The 17,449-nt window shown below is 35.5% G+C and overlaps 1 protein-coding gene and 1 long non-coding RNA gene across 2 annotated transcripts; one reads left to right on the top strand and one right to left on the bottom strand.

The window, feature by feature from the left end:
• Positions 1–872: 872 nt before the first annotated feature.
• LOC141708721 (putative WRKY transcription factor 70) lies at positions 873–2,571 on the bottom strand. The gene is made up of 3 exons (XM_074512479.1): positions 2,167–2,571; positions 1,886–1,987; positions 873–1,504 (listed from the first exon to the last, which is right to left on the bottom strand). The coding sequence occupies exons 1-3, from the start codon at positions 2,490–2,492 to the stop codon at positions 994–996; spliced, it is 939 nt and encodes a 312-aa protein (XP_074368580.1). The 5' UTR covers positions 2,493–2,571; the 3' UTR covers positions 873–993.
• Positions 2,572–7,181: 4,610 nt separating this feature from the next.
• On the top strand, positions 7,182–10,289 carry LOC141708719 (uncharacterized). Its single transcript, XR_012569597.1, has 2 exons — positions 7,182–7,517; positions 9,997–10,289. It is a non-coding gene; the product is annotated as an uncharacterized LOC141708719 (long non-coding RNA).
• Positions 10,290–17,449: the final 7,160 nt, after the last annotated feature.

Genomic DNA, 17,449 nt, shown 5'->3' with positions numbered 1-17,449 from the left:
TTTGGCATGACCGGTAGTTCAGATGCAGAATCCTCCTTCCCCCCTCTCGTCGCCCCCAAAAAAAAGTAAAATGAAAATATTTAAAATTTAAGCAGCACTACCAGCCTGTGAAGATCTTAATCTTATGATCAACTTAGGGGTAGCAGCAACTCAAATATGAAACTTAATTCTTTTCCTTGCTGAGAAATGATGCAACATGCTAGCAAAGCTAGCTGCAGATTAACAGAAAAAACCAGTCATTGAATCCATATCCCTTTTATTTCTTTCTGCGTAACACCAGTTTGACGGTGTTGTGGCGAAGAGAACGTGTGAGATGACTCCTCTGGAAAAAGTGTTGTGGAAAAAAAAATGAACTGATAGATATTTGATAAGTATGCATGATTCTAGATGGTTTGAACATATTCATTTTAGGTTATTTCAAGGATAGGTTGAAAGCAAGGTTTACTGTATTTTTGTGCTGAAATAAATTAAAATTAACTCTGGTCTTGAGTTTTCGGACTCAGACAGACAAGCAGCCTTGTACTACAATGTACTGAATATGAAAATTTATATCATTCTGAGCCTCCAATTTAATTTTACTTCTGTACCTAACTTGTAATCAGACAAGATATGGGTGGTTCATAAATGAGAAATTTATTTGTAAAAGTAGCACACTGGTTTGTCCTTTCCTGTCTAGACCTTTTCTGTGTACCTTCTTGCATATTGTCATTAGAAATGGATCATTGATGATTTTATCCTTAATGTGACATGGTAAATTGTCCTGTTGTTTTCCCATTTTCTACACTACAAAACACCAGTTGTTACCGTTTTCAGTACCTGTAACTGACGGTAAAAACTGAAAACACAGATCAGGTCATAAGATAGACTGCATGTAAACAGAATTAGGATTCTCATTCTGATAATCTCTTCTATCTACTGAAGCAGGTGATAGTATTAGTAGAGTTTAGTACATATATGTGCTTCACTAATAGATAATCTAATCCCTTACAGTAATCAATTATTCATATCAAATTGATCACAATGGAAGTCCCAGTTATCAAATTTGAGAGACCTAATCAAACTCATATCCATATTGACATCCACTCCATAAGGATTTGGTGATCCACAGAGATATCCACCACTGGTATCCCCACGATCCTCGTGATTATTTCTTCCTGTTTCCGAAGATAGAAACATAGGCGGCTTGTCAGATAATTTCAACCCCAAGTCCTCATCTTTCCGTGATATTTCAGAATCCAACAGGGGATCGCTAAACAACTGCTCATCACTTGACTCTTCCCTGTGTTCATTCTGTGACAATTTCGGTTCAGTATTATATAAAGTACGAGAGGTTAACAGAGAGTCGGGCTCTGATAACGTCTGTGCAGCTTTTGCAATATCTGCAGATTTTTTGCATGTATGTTGTCCAAAGTATGTAATGTTGAACATTCCGTTGTCATCTTGTTGAACTTGTTTAAGAGCTTGACAACCTTGTTCATGCTTATATGTGCACCTGAAGTAGCACCTACATTCAAAAATTAAAGTTAGTTAGAACTTAAGAACATCTTTTGAGATTAGATCTACTTATACCTGTAGTTGTTAAGGGTAAAGGGAAAGCAAAGCATAATATTGATTTTCTACATGCTGCTTTAGTACTTTAGACAAGCAGCAGGGGAGATGCTCTGTTACTATATAAAAACTGTACTATGCCTAACCTTATTTCAATCCTAGTTGAACAAGTCTTTCCTCAATTAAATCATTTTATCTTCGGAAAAATAAAGTCGTAGCAAATGCACAAGACTCAGTCATTCTTGCCTTACTCTTACTATTACTATTTACCAAATATTATTTATATTTATGAATATCAATTTTTTCATAGAATTGCTAAAAAAGAATATAAAGGTACCTGGGATATTTGGAGTTGAGTATCCCCTTTTGGCCATATTTCCTCCATGAATAGCCATCTTCCAATTTAGAAGTAACACTCTTCCTTGAATCCAAAGTTTTCCTACAAAACACAAGAAACAACGTTAAATCTTCAATCATTTCATATACATAAATGTAAAATAGTCACAATTGAAATAGCTGACGCAAACAAATAGTTGGTACAGAGTTCTTGTCTAGGACTTGAGAGTTCGACTTTTATGGGTGCGTGTATATAGTTAATTAACAAAAAAAACAGCTAACCTTCTTTTATAGCAACCTCTCCGGGCCTTGATGGTTGATCTATTAACACTTTCACCGGAATCTTGAGAATTCAAAAGCCCGGAAGAACCGGAACCGAAATCATCCCCATGGATCTGAACACAAGAATTAAGCACAGAAAGACTGTGACTAAAAGAAGTACAAATCTTCATTGCAAGTTCTTGAACACCACCATGATCAAAAGCATTGGTTTTACCAAGTAGCAACAAATGTTGAAGTTGAGTAGCAATGTCACGGCCTTGAACTAGCTCCTTAATCACCCTCTTTCTCTTAGTACCCCATGAATGCTCAGATAAAGTTGCAGCCATGTTTATAAAAAAACACTAGATATCAAGGTTATAATATGTAGTTAAGTTCTATGTTTGTGTGTATTTAAAGAAGTGAGAAGAGAAAAAGGCAAGAGTGATAGTGATGGTGAGATAAGAGGAAATGGGGTGGCAATTTTAAAGGAAGTTCGTGAGAAGCAAGTTAGAAATTTTGGGCCTTAGAAAATTATTATTGTGGTAAACGACAAGTGTGACGTATTTGCATGACGAGGGGCATGACATCAGCTTTTATATTTTTATTTAACCATTTGACATTTCTACTCTTTTTTTTTTATTTTCAATTTTGTGATAAGTGCATGCATTATTGTGAACTTAATTTGGATTAAAACCTACTCAAATTATCATTATTTGACGCACTTTGAATAAGTTCAAAAGACATCTTTTTTGAATAATAATTATTATATTATGCTAATTTTTATTTCCTTTTATTTATAATAATAATTTGATATAAATCAAAACTCATTTTAAAATTTTTGGAATTTTTTTTATTTGGCAAATTTTTGGGGTTGATGTATTTATTATATTGTGAGATGTTATCATTTACGCACTTTAAATAAACAAAAAATATATATCATATTTTGTGTATGTAGTGTTATCTTATTCTAGTTTTCATACTCCTTAACACACATTCTTTTGTCTATAATTATTAATTTAATTTAATTCGATTCTATATTTATTTTTAAAATTTATTAAATTGAAACAAGTCTTAAATTTTAAAATTAGATTGAAAATCTGCCTGGTTCGATTTATTCAACAAATTATTCCAAGTTTAGGTAAAATAAAAAATAATTTAAAAAACAATTTGTTAAGACTTCACTTTTTATTAGTAGATAAAAAAAATATGCACGCCCATCTTCATTATTAATTTTTTAACCTGTAACTAACACTACAGTAAAGAACAACATATTTGCGAGTCGGAATATAAGACCGTTTACTATCTAGACAACAATGAGAACAGGATCCATTTAAACTCTCTCTAAATTCAGTTGACATATTAATTTAGTTAATACACTCGGACTAGGACTACTAAACCGCAGTCTGTTCTGATTAACCTGGGATTATTAATCCGATTTCCATCAGGTCTAGACCAAACTTATTTATATAAAAACATCATAGGATCCGCGATTCTTATTAATTTTCTGCTTCATCAAATTGTTAGTGTTATTAGCCAAAACACCAACAATGCAAGATTTCAAAACTCCGTCTAAATTTAATTTATCAAGTACCGAAATACTTGATTTGCTTGAACAACTTAACTTATATGCGGCTTCTGAGTTTCCCAAAGAATTAGATTCGAGACGAGATCGTTTTGCTCGAATCTTGTGTACCGGAAACTCGCCTGATATCGCTATGGCCGAAGAAGGAAGCAATGAAAAAGTATTATTCCTGTATGGCACTGGTCATCAACTAAGGCTTGCCGTGACGGCGTCTATTTCCACTAATGCAATGGCAGAATCAACAAATACGGACTTGGTAAATCATGTAAATTGTTTTGAGTTTCCTCGTAAGAAAACCCTCGTTCCAATTGCATTACCTGCAATATCTAAAGGAACGAGATTGGTTTCTGTTGGCTCTGAGGTATATTGTATCGGCGGGGGCGATAATAGGTATGAACCATGCAACGAGGTCAAAATGTTTGAGAGTAACCTAAAGCTCGAACTTGAATCATGCGTTGATATGATACAACCCAGAGCATATCCTGCTGTAGTGTCTCTCGGCAAAAAAATATTTGTGTTTGGAGGACTTGCACTCGGCAAAATCCATTCCACCCCATGGGCCGAGTTCCTGGACACAAATGTACCCAAAAAAGAGCACAAGTGGAAGGCATTGGATGAACCCATATTTCGTCCTTGCCGTTTATATGAATGTACTGAGCTATTTGCTGTTCCCTATGACACCCAGACTATCTTGATTGGTTGTGGCCATGACATCGAGGATAGCATCCTTTATAATGTGGCTGACGGGTCTTGGTCCAAGTTCAAATTCCCCAACGATATCAGGTTATGGAATCATATAAACCCTATTTCCGTTGTCAGTGAGAAGACTATGTACTGGATTCACGGTACGTGCTTGATTGCTTATGAATTGAGCACACACACTTACTACTTCGCTAGCATGACAGACTTTGGATTTCATGAAGTCATCTTTCAGTACGAGCGTCGTCCTATTTTGGTGCATTTGAAAGACAAACTATTTGGTGTACTAAAGGTCTTCTACAATGATCTTGAAAAGAGTAGAACAATAGAGTGCACAAAAGTTCAAGTTAGTAAGGGCCATCAAGGAAATCTGGAACTTAAGATCGTGGGCTACCAGTCTTATCGGTGTGATCCTTTGTACAAATTGCGTGGTGCCATATCCATCTAAAAAACAATCTTGTTTATTGTATTACTTTTGTTGCGCTAGTATTAGTTCCTTGATCCGAAGCTTTACCAGTATGTATTATCACAAGTATTTATTCAATACTTTCTTGTCAAAAAAATAGTCTTTTTCCGTACTTTAATCTATTGCATCTGCTATTTTCTGTTTGGACTTGCACAAACTTTCTTAATAAAGGTCGTTTCATAAACTTAGACCAAGTATAGAATGGTACAAGTTGCTCTACCTGCTGAGCTCTGTCTATTAAAAACTAACCTCCCAGATTGTGAATGATATAAAATAATTAATAATTTGCCGAATGAAGAGTGTTTATAGTGAGAGCGCACACATAAAAGGCAGTGATTTCTGAATAAATTTTGTGAACAATTACTATGGGCCTGTTCTGGTGCATCTGAAACATGAATTGTTCTGTTGCTTTATGGTCTTTTCTTGTCTTGATTTATATTGTACATGAATTGCTTTCTAGTAGAGTGCAACAAATTACAGGCACGGGTGATCAAGGGGATCTGCAACTCAGTGTTGTGGGCTGTTGTTCTATTAGAATGATCATATGCAGAAGAGTCTGGTGCGGTGTCCCTGTAAGAGTCATGGTTTCACATTAACTACAAAATTTAGAACCTTAGCTTCTTCAAAAATGTATCCCAATAGGTTTAAATTTCATCCTTCTACTGCATTAGTTTAGAATAGTTTGCATCTGCTTGCTTTGGCTAATGAACTGGCACGACTCAAAAAAAAACTTTCAGTTACACTCTGAACCTGTTAAAACCGTCATGGAAAGAAGTCGTGGAATGTTGCACTTCTCAAAATTAAATTTAAATAATTTACTTGTCTTTCATAGAATCATTTGCATCCTCCTGAGTGGAACCTTTCAAATCTTCTCCAGGACCCAGAGGAAGTACAGTGCTAGAGATTTCAAATCAGTGCTAGAAAATGCTTTCCTCTTTGGCTTTTGCTGCAGTTAGGCGAAGTTAATTAAGGGGCTTAAACAAATAACTAAGTCACGAATAGCGCTGGTAGAGACGTTGGAGATGGAGTATTACCTTGGTAAAGTTGTTATCTGTGAGAAAGAGAGAGTATAGAATGGCACAAGTTGCTATACCTTCTGGCCGGTGCCTATTAAGAACCAACTACCCAGGGCCAGATTCCTAATGGCATAAAGTAACTTAGTAATAACATTTCCAAATTATCAAGGGGATCTGCAACTCAGTATTGTGGCTACCAGTGCTAGAGATTTCAGTGAGGCGAAATTAGTTATTAAAATGCTTTTCTCTTTGGCTTTTCGTTAACTACATAAATAGCCCGTTCTTACCTATAGCACCTTAGCTTCTTAACCAAATAGGTTTAAATTTCTTCCTCCTACTGCATTACTCTAAAATAGTTTGCATTAGGTCTGTTTGCTTTGGCTTACATACTGGTATGACTCAGAAATATAACTATTTGTTACACTTTGAACCTGTTAAAAAGAGAGGTCGTGGATTAAAATGCAGATTAAAATGCTTTCCTCTTTGGCGTTTGTTGCAGTGAGGCGAAGTTGAATGACTTGGACAAATAACCGCAGAGTCGCCAATAGCTCTGCTATGAAATTAGCTATTAGAACTATTTGTATTAGTTTGGTAAAGCTGAGTTTATTAATCTATCCTATACTACTGGCTTATGTTGTTCTGTATAATTTGTATCAATGCAAGTTTGAATTTCCACCCTTCCACAAGTTCAATTCTATACTAAACCTCCGAAATTTATTAGCATAAAGTCCTGCAATGCTTAAAAACGTATGTAACATCAACTCTAGCGGATCGGAAACTGATTTCGCCTAAGGCTCCATTAACTTCAATTTTTAAGACAATATTTGCAAACAACAAGTTTGGAGAGAGGAAACTTTGTGTTTGATTTACCATCAACCAAATTAACATTTGAACAAGTGTTTATATGACAAAGATAAGATAGACAATTCGAATAGGGTTTTTCGATGAATTTATTTTAAGTTTTAAGAAAATTATAAGCGTGTTTAGCTACATACCGTAACTGAAAACTTGTTTTTCTAAAATAAACTTAGAAAAGCTGTTATCAAAATATATTACAAATAAACAAATAAAAAGTTTATACAGAATTTGAGGCTGCATCGCAATACCTTATTAAATAACAAATTTTATTATATGAAAAATAATTCCGTCAATACTACAATCTTAACATTCTTATTTATAATTTTATGTACTTTATTAAGAAAGTCAGGAACTGAAGCCGTAAATCCAAAGTTGTTTAGAATGATTTTTGGTTCTGATTTATCAAAATAGATAAGAAAAATAGACAAAAAATATGATAGAGCGATAATAATTCATTTAAGTTAACCCAAAAGTCCAAAATGCGGAAATGGTCCGACCCATTTAAGTTAACCCGACCCATGTTAGAAAGCCATCAGTTGAAATAGCCTGGTATCTATCATTCCCAATCGAAAATTACAATAATTCATTTCTAGGGTTTGGGGTTCCGAAGCTAAGCAAACCAAAACAAAACAAAATGTACGGTGTATCTCCATCTAAATCCAGGCTCATCAAGCTAATCCGACCCACTGATGTCCAATCCGCCGCTATTTGGGGCACCGCTGCTCTCGCTGGCGGTATCTATCTCGTTCAGGTCTCTCTCTCTCTCTCTCTCTCTCTCTCTCTCTCTCTCTCTCTCTCTCTCTCTCTCTCTCTCTCTCTCTCCCCCCCCCCTCTCTGATACGAGACAATTAATATGACCTGTGATCGAATCACTCTCTCTATCTACCTGTGATCGAATCACTCTCTCTATCTATCCCCAATCTCTCTCTCTCTCTCTCTCTCTCTCTCTGTCTCTCTCCCTCTCCCTCTCTCCCTCTCCCTCTCCCCCTAGATGTATTAAATCCGTGTCTGTAATTTTTTAGATGATATCAAACCATCTGTTTGTTGTTATATATTGTGTTGTGGTTAAATCGTATATGTAAGATGATAATTATAACAATTGAATTGATTGTTTTGAACATGATATTTGTAAGCTAAGGGTTATCTTTGTGTGTATGATTAATTACATTGCGGTTACGTCACGGCATCTTCGGTTCTGGCGGATGGTGGTTTATTTATTTTTCATTCCAACAACGCTTTTAGAATGATTTGCGGACATGATAGATTATATATCTTTGTAAGATAATATAGAGATTTCCCATTATAGAGTAGTTCGAGGAGGTGGACTCTAGACAACTTGGATCAAATGTCAAGGATCTGTATATCTAAAGTCTAGTGCTAATAGCTAGAACAAAATACTTTATGGGTTTTATTTTGTTAATGATGTCTGGTGGCTTAAACAAGAGATTGGAAAATATTTATCGTTGAGTGTAATGTTGCCCTTTCTCTAAATTTTAAATATAGAAGACCAGCTTGAGAATTTAATCTGTAAGTGTTTAATTACATAGACTCGGGAATCATATGTCATAGTATTTCCCTTCCTGCTGGCTTCTCCCTCTTTAGTGACTACTTAGCTTCTCGCCATTTGGATGAGTTGATTAAGTTATCGGTCTAAATTTTTATACGAGAATCCTCAATCATTTCTTCTTAGGTTGCTGACTTGCAGCTAGAGGAAATTGAAACATTTTTTCCTTATTGTTTACCTAAACTACATACAGAAATACACTAATGTGCTAGGTAGGTAAATGACTCATGGCAGTCAGATGAATTTAAGTTTTGGTCAAATTTACACACAAATGTGGATTTGATCTTTCTATTCGTTTTTTGGCTCCTCTCTGAGTTGAGTTGAGCAGGAATGCTATCCGCTGATTTAAAATAATATTTTGAAATGACGAGAAGCCATAACCTATAGATTGGGTATAGCGTTTGATTCTCCATTTCATGCTTGCATAATTTCGTAAGGACACCTGCCACCGTGGACATATTTTCAAATGACAAGAAGCCTAAGTAGATAGTTTGGATATAGTGTTTGAGATATTGCATTGTTTGTTGTAGTTATTTTGATTTCAATCATCTCTTATCTTTTTAGAGCAAGTCCAATGCATAGTTATATTTTCATAGCTCAAGTACAGAACAAAATATACCAAAACATCACTCTAATGCATTGCATAGCCATATTTAGTTGAATGGAAAGTTGCAAAATTGAAAATTTGGTTCGATATTTAGAACCAAATTATTGTTGGCAAATCAATTGTATTTGGATACACTACAGCAATAGCTATAGACCCTATTAGGCAATTAGTGGTTATCTGTTAGTTTTAGCTGGTTGATTTAGCTGTTTTGACTAGCTAATTGAGTTAGCGGATTGAATTTAGCCGTTTTGAACAAAACTGTTTGGTAAATAGGAGTTTAAATTAGTTTTTTGTATAACTGAGTTGGAACAGCTTCTCCAAGTAGCTTTTTATAAAATTAGTTTTTTGGGACCAAACTGCCATTTCAAATGACTAACCACCAAACACTAATATTAGAGGTTTTATTTGGTCAAACCTCCAATTTGGTTCAAAAAGCTAACTTCCAAATAGGGCCATAGTCATTGTAGCATTAATATTAGAGCATTATAGTTTTATTTTAACACCTAATGTCACTTTTTGGTTGTGTTATAAAAGTCGGGAATCAGACCAAATCGGTAGAGTTACTGATTTAGGATTAATAGAAAATCGGGGATTAATCGGAGTAAAAATTGGATGTATTATAATGTAATATTAAATTATATTATTGTGATTATGTTAGTTATTTATTAACTAATACATATTTTTATATCAAAATTTTTATTATAATTCATGTTTTAATGAATAGAGTATTTTAATTAAAAAAATATTTTTTTATACTTTGATAAAGAAAAACTTGTAAGGATTAATCAGATTTCGGATCGGTTGGGTACCTTGCAGGGAATTAATCGGTTAAATCGGGGATTTTTAGAACACTGCTTTTTGGTGCCAAAAATAGCAATGGTTAGCCAATTTAGCATTAGCGTTGGACTTGCTCTCAGGATCTTTTTACTTTCTTTCTTTATTGTCTTCCTAAGGTTATAAATAGCCTGGCATTTGTGCTTGGACATTTTTTATCGTTTTCTTCCTTTTTTTATGATGTGTTGTTCCATTATTAACTCACAGTTTTTCCCTGACCTACAGCCATTCGACTGGATTAAGAAGACACTTTTTGAGAAACCAGAGCCAGAAGGAAATTGAAGATGTGTAATTCAAGTGCCTGCAAAATTTTCATGTATAAAAGTATAACATTTTGAATTCAGGTCATGCAACTCTTTCATAGATCTATTGTGGTCAGTCTGTCATGAGGTGTTTTATTCACTGAATTGATGGATAAATTTGGTTATTTTGGTTAATGTAGGCATTGTCAAGTACCAGGTTATGGACCTTGTTGCTTATATTATGTAATAATTAATGGATAAATTTTGATTGTCCTACATGTATTGTTTTTTTTTACCGTTAGTTGCATCTTCCTTTGCACTTTACTCTTGTAAGGTCTGTTGGCATAGATGGATGAGGGATCCAAATTTTGTTTCCATGAAGTACCTGTTTAAGGTTAAGGCAATAATGGATGAAACAGACTCCAATCTCACACTCTGAATCCATTAAGTTTTGAACTATAGACGTGTATTGAATGAGGAATTATGTCAATAGTGGAAGCCTATAATGGTGCAAATCTGGGGTAAGAGGATGTGTATGATCATTAATCACAGAGCACATTTTAAAGTTTGTAAACAGTTTTGTCGCCTCTTGATTTTTGTAGGAGCCTGGAGGAGGCGGTTTGAATCTGAGGTTAAAGGATATATGCAGAACGGCTCCGGGACATTTTTAACCCATTTGAACAAACAATTCACTTTTTTGACATAATTATTCAAACATTTCCATAAATGGCATAGAACGCCACTACTTTTGGGTCGCAGCCACACAGTCCTAGAGTTGGTGGCGTTCTGGGGTTAAATTATTATTTTTTTGTTTTTTTTCCTCCCCTCCGTTTGTATTTGGCTCTTATTTCGGAAGTTTAAGAAACTTAAAAAAGTCTCTAAATGTCACGTTTTGAGCTATAATATTATACTTGTCCAAAATTTTTTTGCTTTAATTTTTTTTTATTGATTAGTGATGTGAACCTATTTTTAGTACGTATCTTTTATTTTAATTAAATAGTAGTATATATATGACTTTCGCAGCTTCGAAAAGGGTGCCTTGTGAGTCGCGTGTGGAATTTTCCCGTGAAGACACAGCTTCACGGGTTTTGCATACGTAGTTGTAAATTTATTTTTTGTGAAAACTTTTTTCATGAGTATTTTGATTACTTTATTTCTAAAACAATAAATAAATTGAAAATACCATAAGTTTGACCTTCGACAATTCGACCATGAAAATGACCTACCTCCCCGAATGATATACATGCATGCATACAGTTGTGCTGTACGGACCCATGAATAAATTTATGAGAACCATATCAATGAAGTTGGTGATTGACAAGATTAAGTTATTAAAGCATTTTACATATTCATCAACAAGTATCATATGTAAACCTCGATACACTACGTTGTTATTGCTAGTCATCCCTTTGTTGTGATACTTGAAACTTTGATCCTCCACTGAATTTGACCTATAGGATGAAGGTTTCTTAATGATGTGTACTGTACTGAATCCATTGAAATGTAGTATAAATGGTATGTAACTTATGCAATTGCAAAAAAAGCAATATGACTTATGGCCGTGTAGGTTTTAATTTGTAGACCCTTATCAACAAATGAGTTAGGTATCCCGTGAACACACAGTATAAGGCACATGCAACCATTTTAAATAATTTTGAGATGCGGAAATGACAAGTGAGACACTTAAAAGGTTGAAGTGGAAGGAAACACGAAAACTAAAGTAAATGAGTAGTCTTGTATAATGCGCCAAAATTTGGAAGGACATGGTACTACTAGGTAGCCACATGCAGTAAGCAACAAAGTAAATGAGTAGTCTTGTCAAATGCACCAAAATTTGGAAGAGCATGCCACTGCTAGGTAGCCACATGTCGTATGCAACAAAGTAAATGAGTAGTCTTGTCAAATGAAGCAAAAGTTGTAGAAACTGTATATGTGTTTCTGAGAAGTATGAAAATCAAGTAGCACGTGAATGTTACAGGCCCTTCTACTTTAGTTATGACGTATACTAATTTTTGATTTGACAGTGCAATAATTACTTTATAGTAAACAATAGATAAAATGAAGTGGCTTTTCATATTTATTTTTTATCTGAATAGGCTGTTGTTCGTAAGTTGTTGTTATATATTAACTGAAGAGAAATGATTTACACTCCTGGTGTTTTTTTTCGAGCTAATAGTCGGAAAAGGTTTTGTGATGACGAAAGTACAACACAATAAACCAACTTTTGTATGTAATGTTAAAAACACCATGATAGAATACTTAGATTATATAAATGATAGTGTACTACAACATGAAAAATGAAAGATAATTGGTGAAACGTAAGACAGAAAAATGCAATAATGCTAAGAAACGAGTAAGTAGAAGTTCACGTTGTTAAGTGTGGGCGTCCTGGGCATTTCTTGCTACGCATGGTGTGACCTTCTTGGTTGCATACACTACATTTATTTCCTGACCGCTGACCATCAATCTCCGTTCGGATCCGCACCGATTGGCCCTTATCTCCACATTTTTTCTTAAGTTTTTTCAATGACTCATCCGCCACTAACTTTCCATAGCCCTGCCAAGGTAGGGGTAATTCGTAGTTCCAGTATTCAGTTGGTTGCAACGGATAAATCAGTGGTCGGTACAAGTTCTCCATTGTCTGGTTCTTATGGCAATTTTCAATGAGATGATCCCAACTCAATCCATGTCTTATACAACCAGCCATCGCGTGAGAGCACATCATATGACGGGTCACCCATTTTCCACATGTGCACGTACGATCATTGAGGTTGACGACCTGGGTTTTACCTCCCTTTACCCTTCCCTTAGGAGTTGTGTATTGATGCGTAACTATTTTCAAGATCCCACGTGCATGGTGAAAAGTAATAACCGTATGTCATGTTGCCTTTCTTTAAATTTTAGCTAACATGGTGGCTGAACGCGCACATAACCGTTGACCCTGTTGAAGACCGACATCCACTATATTTCGATGTGTGTCAATAATTGTGACCGTCTTGTAGAAGAGGTACTCCATCATTGCTGTTACCGGAAGGAAACGAGCCCTTCTTATGTTGCCGTTGAAACCCTCAAACATGTTTGTGGTTGTTTGACCGTAGCGAACACCATTGTCGTGGGAAAGTGTCCACCTCTCAACGGGTATTCTTGCAAGATACTGAAGGGCAGGGAAGGAAATTTCACCAATCCTTGCCATGTATGCATCATGTTTGGAGACTTGTGTGGTTGTTCCAGCTTTCCACATCAATTTCTTTAGTTCATCACCAGGGTGATGATGGCAGAAGTTGCTTCAGACATGTAGTAGACAGAACCTATGGATGCCTAATGGCTCAGCAAATCCGTTTTGAGGGTCTCGTATTGCAGAGATGATACTGACTGCTCGATCAGAGATGATGCCCGTAGGCCAGGTACCGCATTTCTTCATGCTGCACCAGCTCCTCGGGATGGTTGGGAGCCTTGGCCTCGTCTATCAGGTGTACATGGTTTTTCGTCATACACCTCCTCTGGCTCAGGTTGGGAGCATAGTTCTCAGGGGCATGGAGATACTAAGCGTACATGGAACCACTTCACTCAGGGAGAGGGAGATTCTCATATGTCTATCTGGGGTCATAGTTCACAAGTCCATGATGCTGGTGGGTGTTCGTGGGGTCAGAGCTTTCAGAGCCATGGTGCTGGTACATCTACTTGGGGTCACACTACTCAGGTCCAGAGCCCTTATGTCGATACTGAAAGAGATATGTCCTACGTCCAATCATGTATGAGGATTTAGGAATAACTTTTATGTAATCTGTTTTGATTTCATTGATATTAATAAAAGGCTTGTTTTGTTTTTATTGCGGGCTCTATCTATTTAAATGTTTAAATAAGATATACCACAGTTTAGAGTAAAGCTTTTTATGGATTGTGATGAGATCATAATAATGAGACCTAAAAGATGATAACTCTAAACTTAAATAGTTCCTGTTCGTAGGATTACTAACTGGTAATTAATAATCCGCAAAGATCGGTACATACTATGCTTGCTTCATTATGAAGGATGTCTGTTCTCATAGACATTTGGGTGGTGACACTATACCTAGTATGTAGGTGCTTATTATAAAATAAGTTCACTGAACATGACTCACACAGCTGAACAACTGATGGAGTTCACTCACGTGTCAGCAGTTGTTCACATAGTGATAGTTGTACAAGTATCCTTAGACTTGAGGTCATCATAGTCATCTTGTGTACACTGAACTATGCTTTGGTTTAGTTCTTAGTCTCAAGGGATAATTATAAGGGCACTACTGGGTATAGGAATTTGTACACGAAGATAGTGTATGATCAATAAAGGATCTACCCCTTCCAGTGTAGAAAGAGAATGTTCAATGCTGATCCACTTATGTTAGTTCAGGAATCTCTGGCCAGAGTGAATGAAATTAGAAAGAAGTTTCTAATTTACATTAAATAGAACTAAGCATAGTGAATGGGAAAGCAAGTGATTAAATAAGATAGGCTTGACACAAGTTCCATGCATTGTATTTAATCGTGACATTGCAGGGTAGAAGGAATTAATTGTACGGTAACTACTCACTGAATAGGTTCTTGGTATTCTAAGCAGTGAATTTGTATTATCCGGATAGTCGCGATATGCTGAGAAATATCCCTCACGATGTAGAATAAATATAATTAATTAATTAATCATATTTAATGAATTAGAAAATTTATATAAATAATGATAAAATAGTTTTATTATTATTTATTTCTACTACCGGCTTAATATTGAACCTACAGGGTCACACCATAAAAGAGAATGATTTAATGGTAGAGGAATTAATTAATAATGGCTGATAATTATTTATTTATGAAATAAACAATTAATTGGCAAATTTAATAATTGATTAAATGAGATTTAATTAATTATAAATTAATTAAGAAAAGGTTCTTAATATTATTAATTAAGAATTTAATTTTTGAAAATTAAATCAAGTGAGAGAATTATTTCTAAAGAGTTTAGAAAAAGGATTAATAATTAAAAGGTGTTTTAATTATTAGTGAGAATAATAAAGGGTTAATAATAATAATATTTTATGGGAAAATTTTCAGCTGAAAATTTTGCCTATAAATATACTATTATAAACCCTATTTTTGCCTCAACCAAAAAGATTTATAAAAAACCTAATTCTCTCCATCTCCTCCTCCTTCATTACATCGTTTTCTTGGTGGATACCGGTGGAGTGCTTCACACTTGAGGAACAGCTGCTAAGGATCTCTTTTCATCGTTCTTGGATCGCTATTAAAGACCTCCATCTTTCCATTAACGTAAAGCTTCTTAAGGTAAACATACTGAACTACGAATTAAATATTATTTTTCGCATGGATCCTGCGGAGGGTTTCGTTTTTTTTAAGATTAAATTTACGTTTTCGCTGTGTTTATGTGCTAAAAACCCTTTAGATACATCTGCTATGGGCCACAACACTCAGACTGATTATGTTGTTCCTAGTGCTTGGGCTGTTGGATCCAGTTGGGGCCATTCTACTCAGAGTGGTTACGGGCATGTGGTTCAGGCTTTTCCACAGCCTACATACGGCTTCCCACCCAAGACATTTGGTTCGTGATACTCTTTCCAGACCCCCGCTAGGGGGTTCGACCCTTGGTTGGTAGATGATACCTCCTCACAGAGGCCTGAGCAGGGACGTCAGATGCATATACCCCTGTCACGCATGAGGCAGATATGGAGGATGACGATGATGAGCAGGATGACGACGATGAGGAACCTGATCCTCCTATACAGCTGAGACAGCAGCCCCGTAGAGCAGTGAAAGGGAAGGGGAGGCTATGCCACACCAGCGGGAGGTCCTGTGGCTGATCAATACTGTTCCCCATGTATTCAGACTTGTTATTTATATTATGTCATGTATTTTATGTATTCAGTTTAGACTTTATTTTATTAGTTCTTGTCACTTTCAAACTTGTTGTTTTTATTATGACACGATCTAGTCACTTCTGTTCTCGGTGGAGGGAGGTCATATGCATACATCCCCTCACATACAAGAGGATGAGTATGTAGATGATGAGATTGATGACGAGATTGCGGATCAAGAGTTTGATCAGTACGTAGTTGATTTTGCGGATGACTAAAAAAATTTAGAGAGCTTAATTCATTATCCAATTTTCAGCTGCAATGTATTTCTCTCATTCTATGTTTACTTATTCTATGTTCCCTTGCAATGTACTATGTTCCCCATTTAAATGGGAAATGCACTCGTCATCGTAGTTATTTGTCTGGAACATGAGTTTTGACTACTCAAAAATTGTAATATTAAATCATGATACCAAAAATGATAAGTAAATGAGTTAGGTATCCCCTGAATACACAGTATAAGGAACATGCAAAAAAATTAAATCATTTTGATACCTAAAAATGATAAGTGCAACAGTGAAAACCTTCAAGTGGAAGGAGACACGACAATCAATAATGACAAGTGAAATCATATAAATGAAATAAAGTGGAAAAGGTAACCGTTTGATAAAAGTTTTCACTTTTTGCAGATGAAATTAAATAAAGTTACTCTTATGAATGTCACTTAGCAACCACCAAAGTTGGAAGGTCATGCCACTGCTACGTACCCACATGCAGACTGCAATAAAGTAATTGACTAGTCTTATCGAATGCAACAAAAGTTGCAAAAATCGTGTAATTTGAGAAATCAATTTTATGTCTTTCAAAGCAGTGTCAAAAGTAAGTAGCACGTGAATGTTACATGCATGTCTACTTCATTTATGTGGCCTTTCATCTTTGTTTTTTTAAATACATAGGACGTTGTTCAGAAGTTATTGTTGTATACTGGTTGAAGAGAAATGAGTTACACTCCTGGTGATATTATTCGAGCTACTGGTCGGAGATGGTTTTGTGATGACGATTTTAGGTATTTAACGTATCCGAATTTACGTTACTCAAGAGGTTCAGTGATCACGATAAATAGGGAGTGGGAATGGTGTGTAGGGTGTTTACAAATATGTGTAGCTCAATGTCAATGGAGTGCGAATAACTAAACAACGCGTCATACACATGCAGCGAGACACCCCTCAACAACTGGAACTAGCTTTATTTCTTGCAAGAGAAGAAGATAATCGAATAAGAATGTGTTTAAACCGGATGGATCTACAAACAAAATGTAGGGAGTTCGCTGATGATGGCGACCATCACAGCGCAAGAATGTATCATCATTTCGCTACAAGTCCCGACTATATTTCTGATTGCTACTCGTCCGATGATGAGTAATAAACATATGAAGCGGGGTTCAGAATATGATACATAATGCAAGATACTGTATCGTTGTGCATACACTGTATTCAAATATTGTATTTTTATATTGTACTCTATTATTTTCAGCTTTCGGAATTATTATGATAAATTTCAGAGTGATCTGACTACTCAAATAGTGTGTGACTGTGT

Source organism: Apium graveolens, chromosome 2, assembly GCF_009905375.1.
Source record: "Apium graveolens cultivar Ventura chromosome 2, ASM990537v1, whole genome shotgun sequence".
NCBI classification, from domain to species: domain Eukaryota; kingdom Viridiplantae; phylum Streptophyta; class Magnoliopsida; order Apiales; family Apiaceae; genus Apium; species Apium graveolens.
This window is presented reverse-complemented; position numbering and strand designations above follow the sequence as displayed.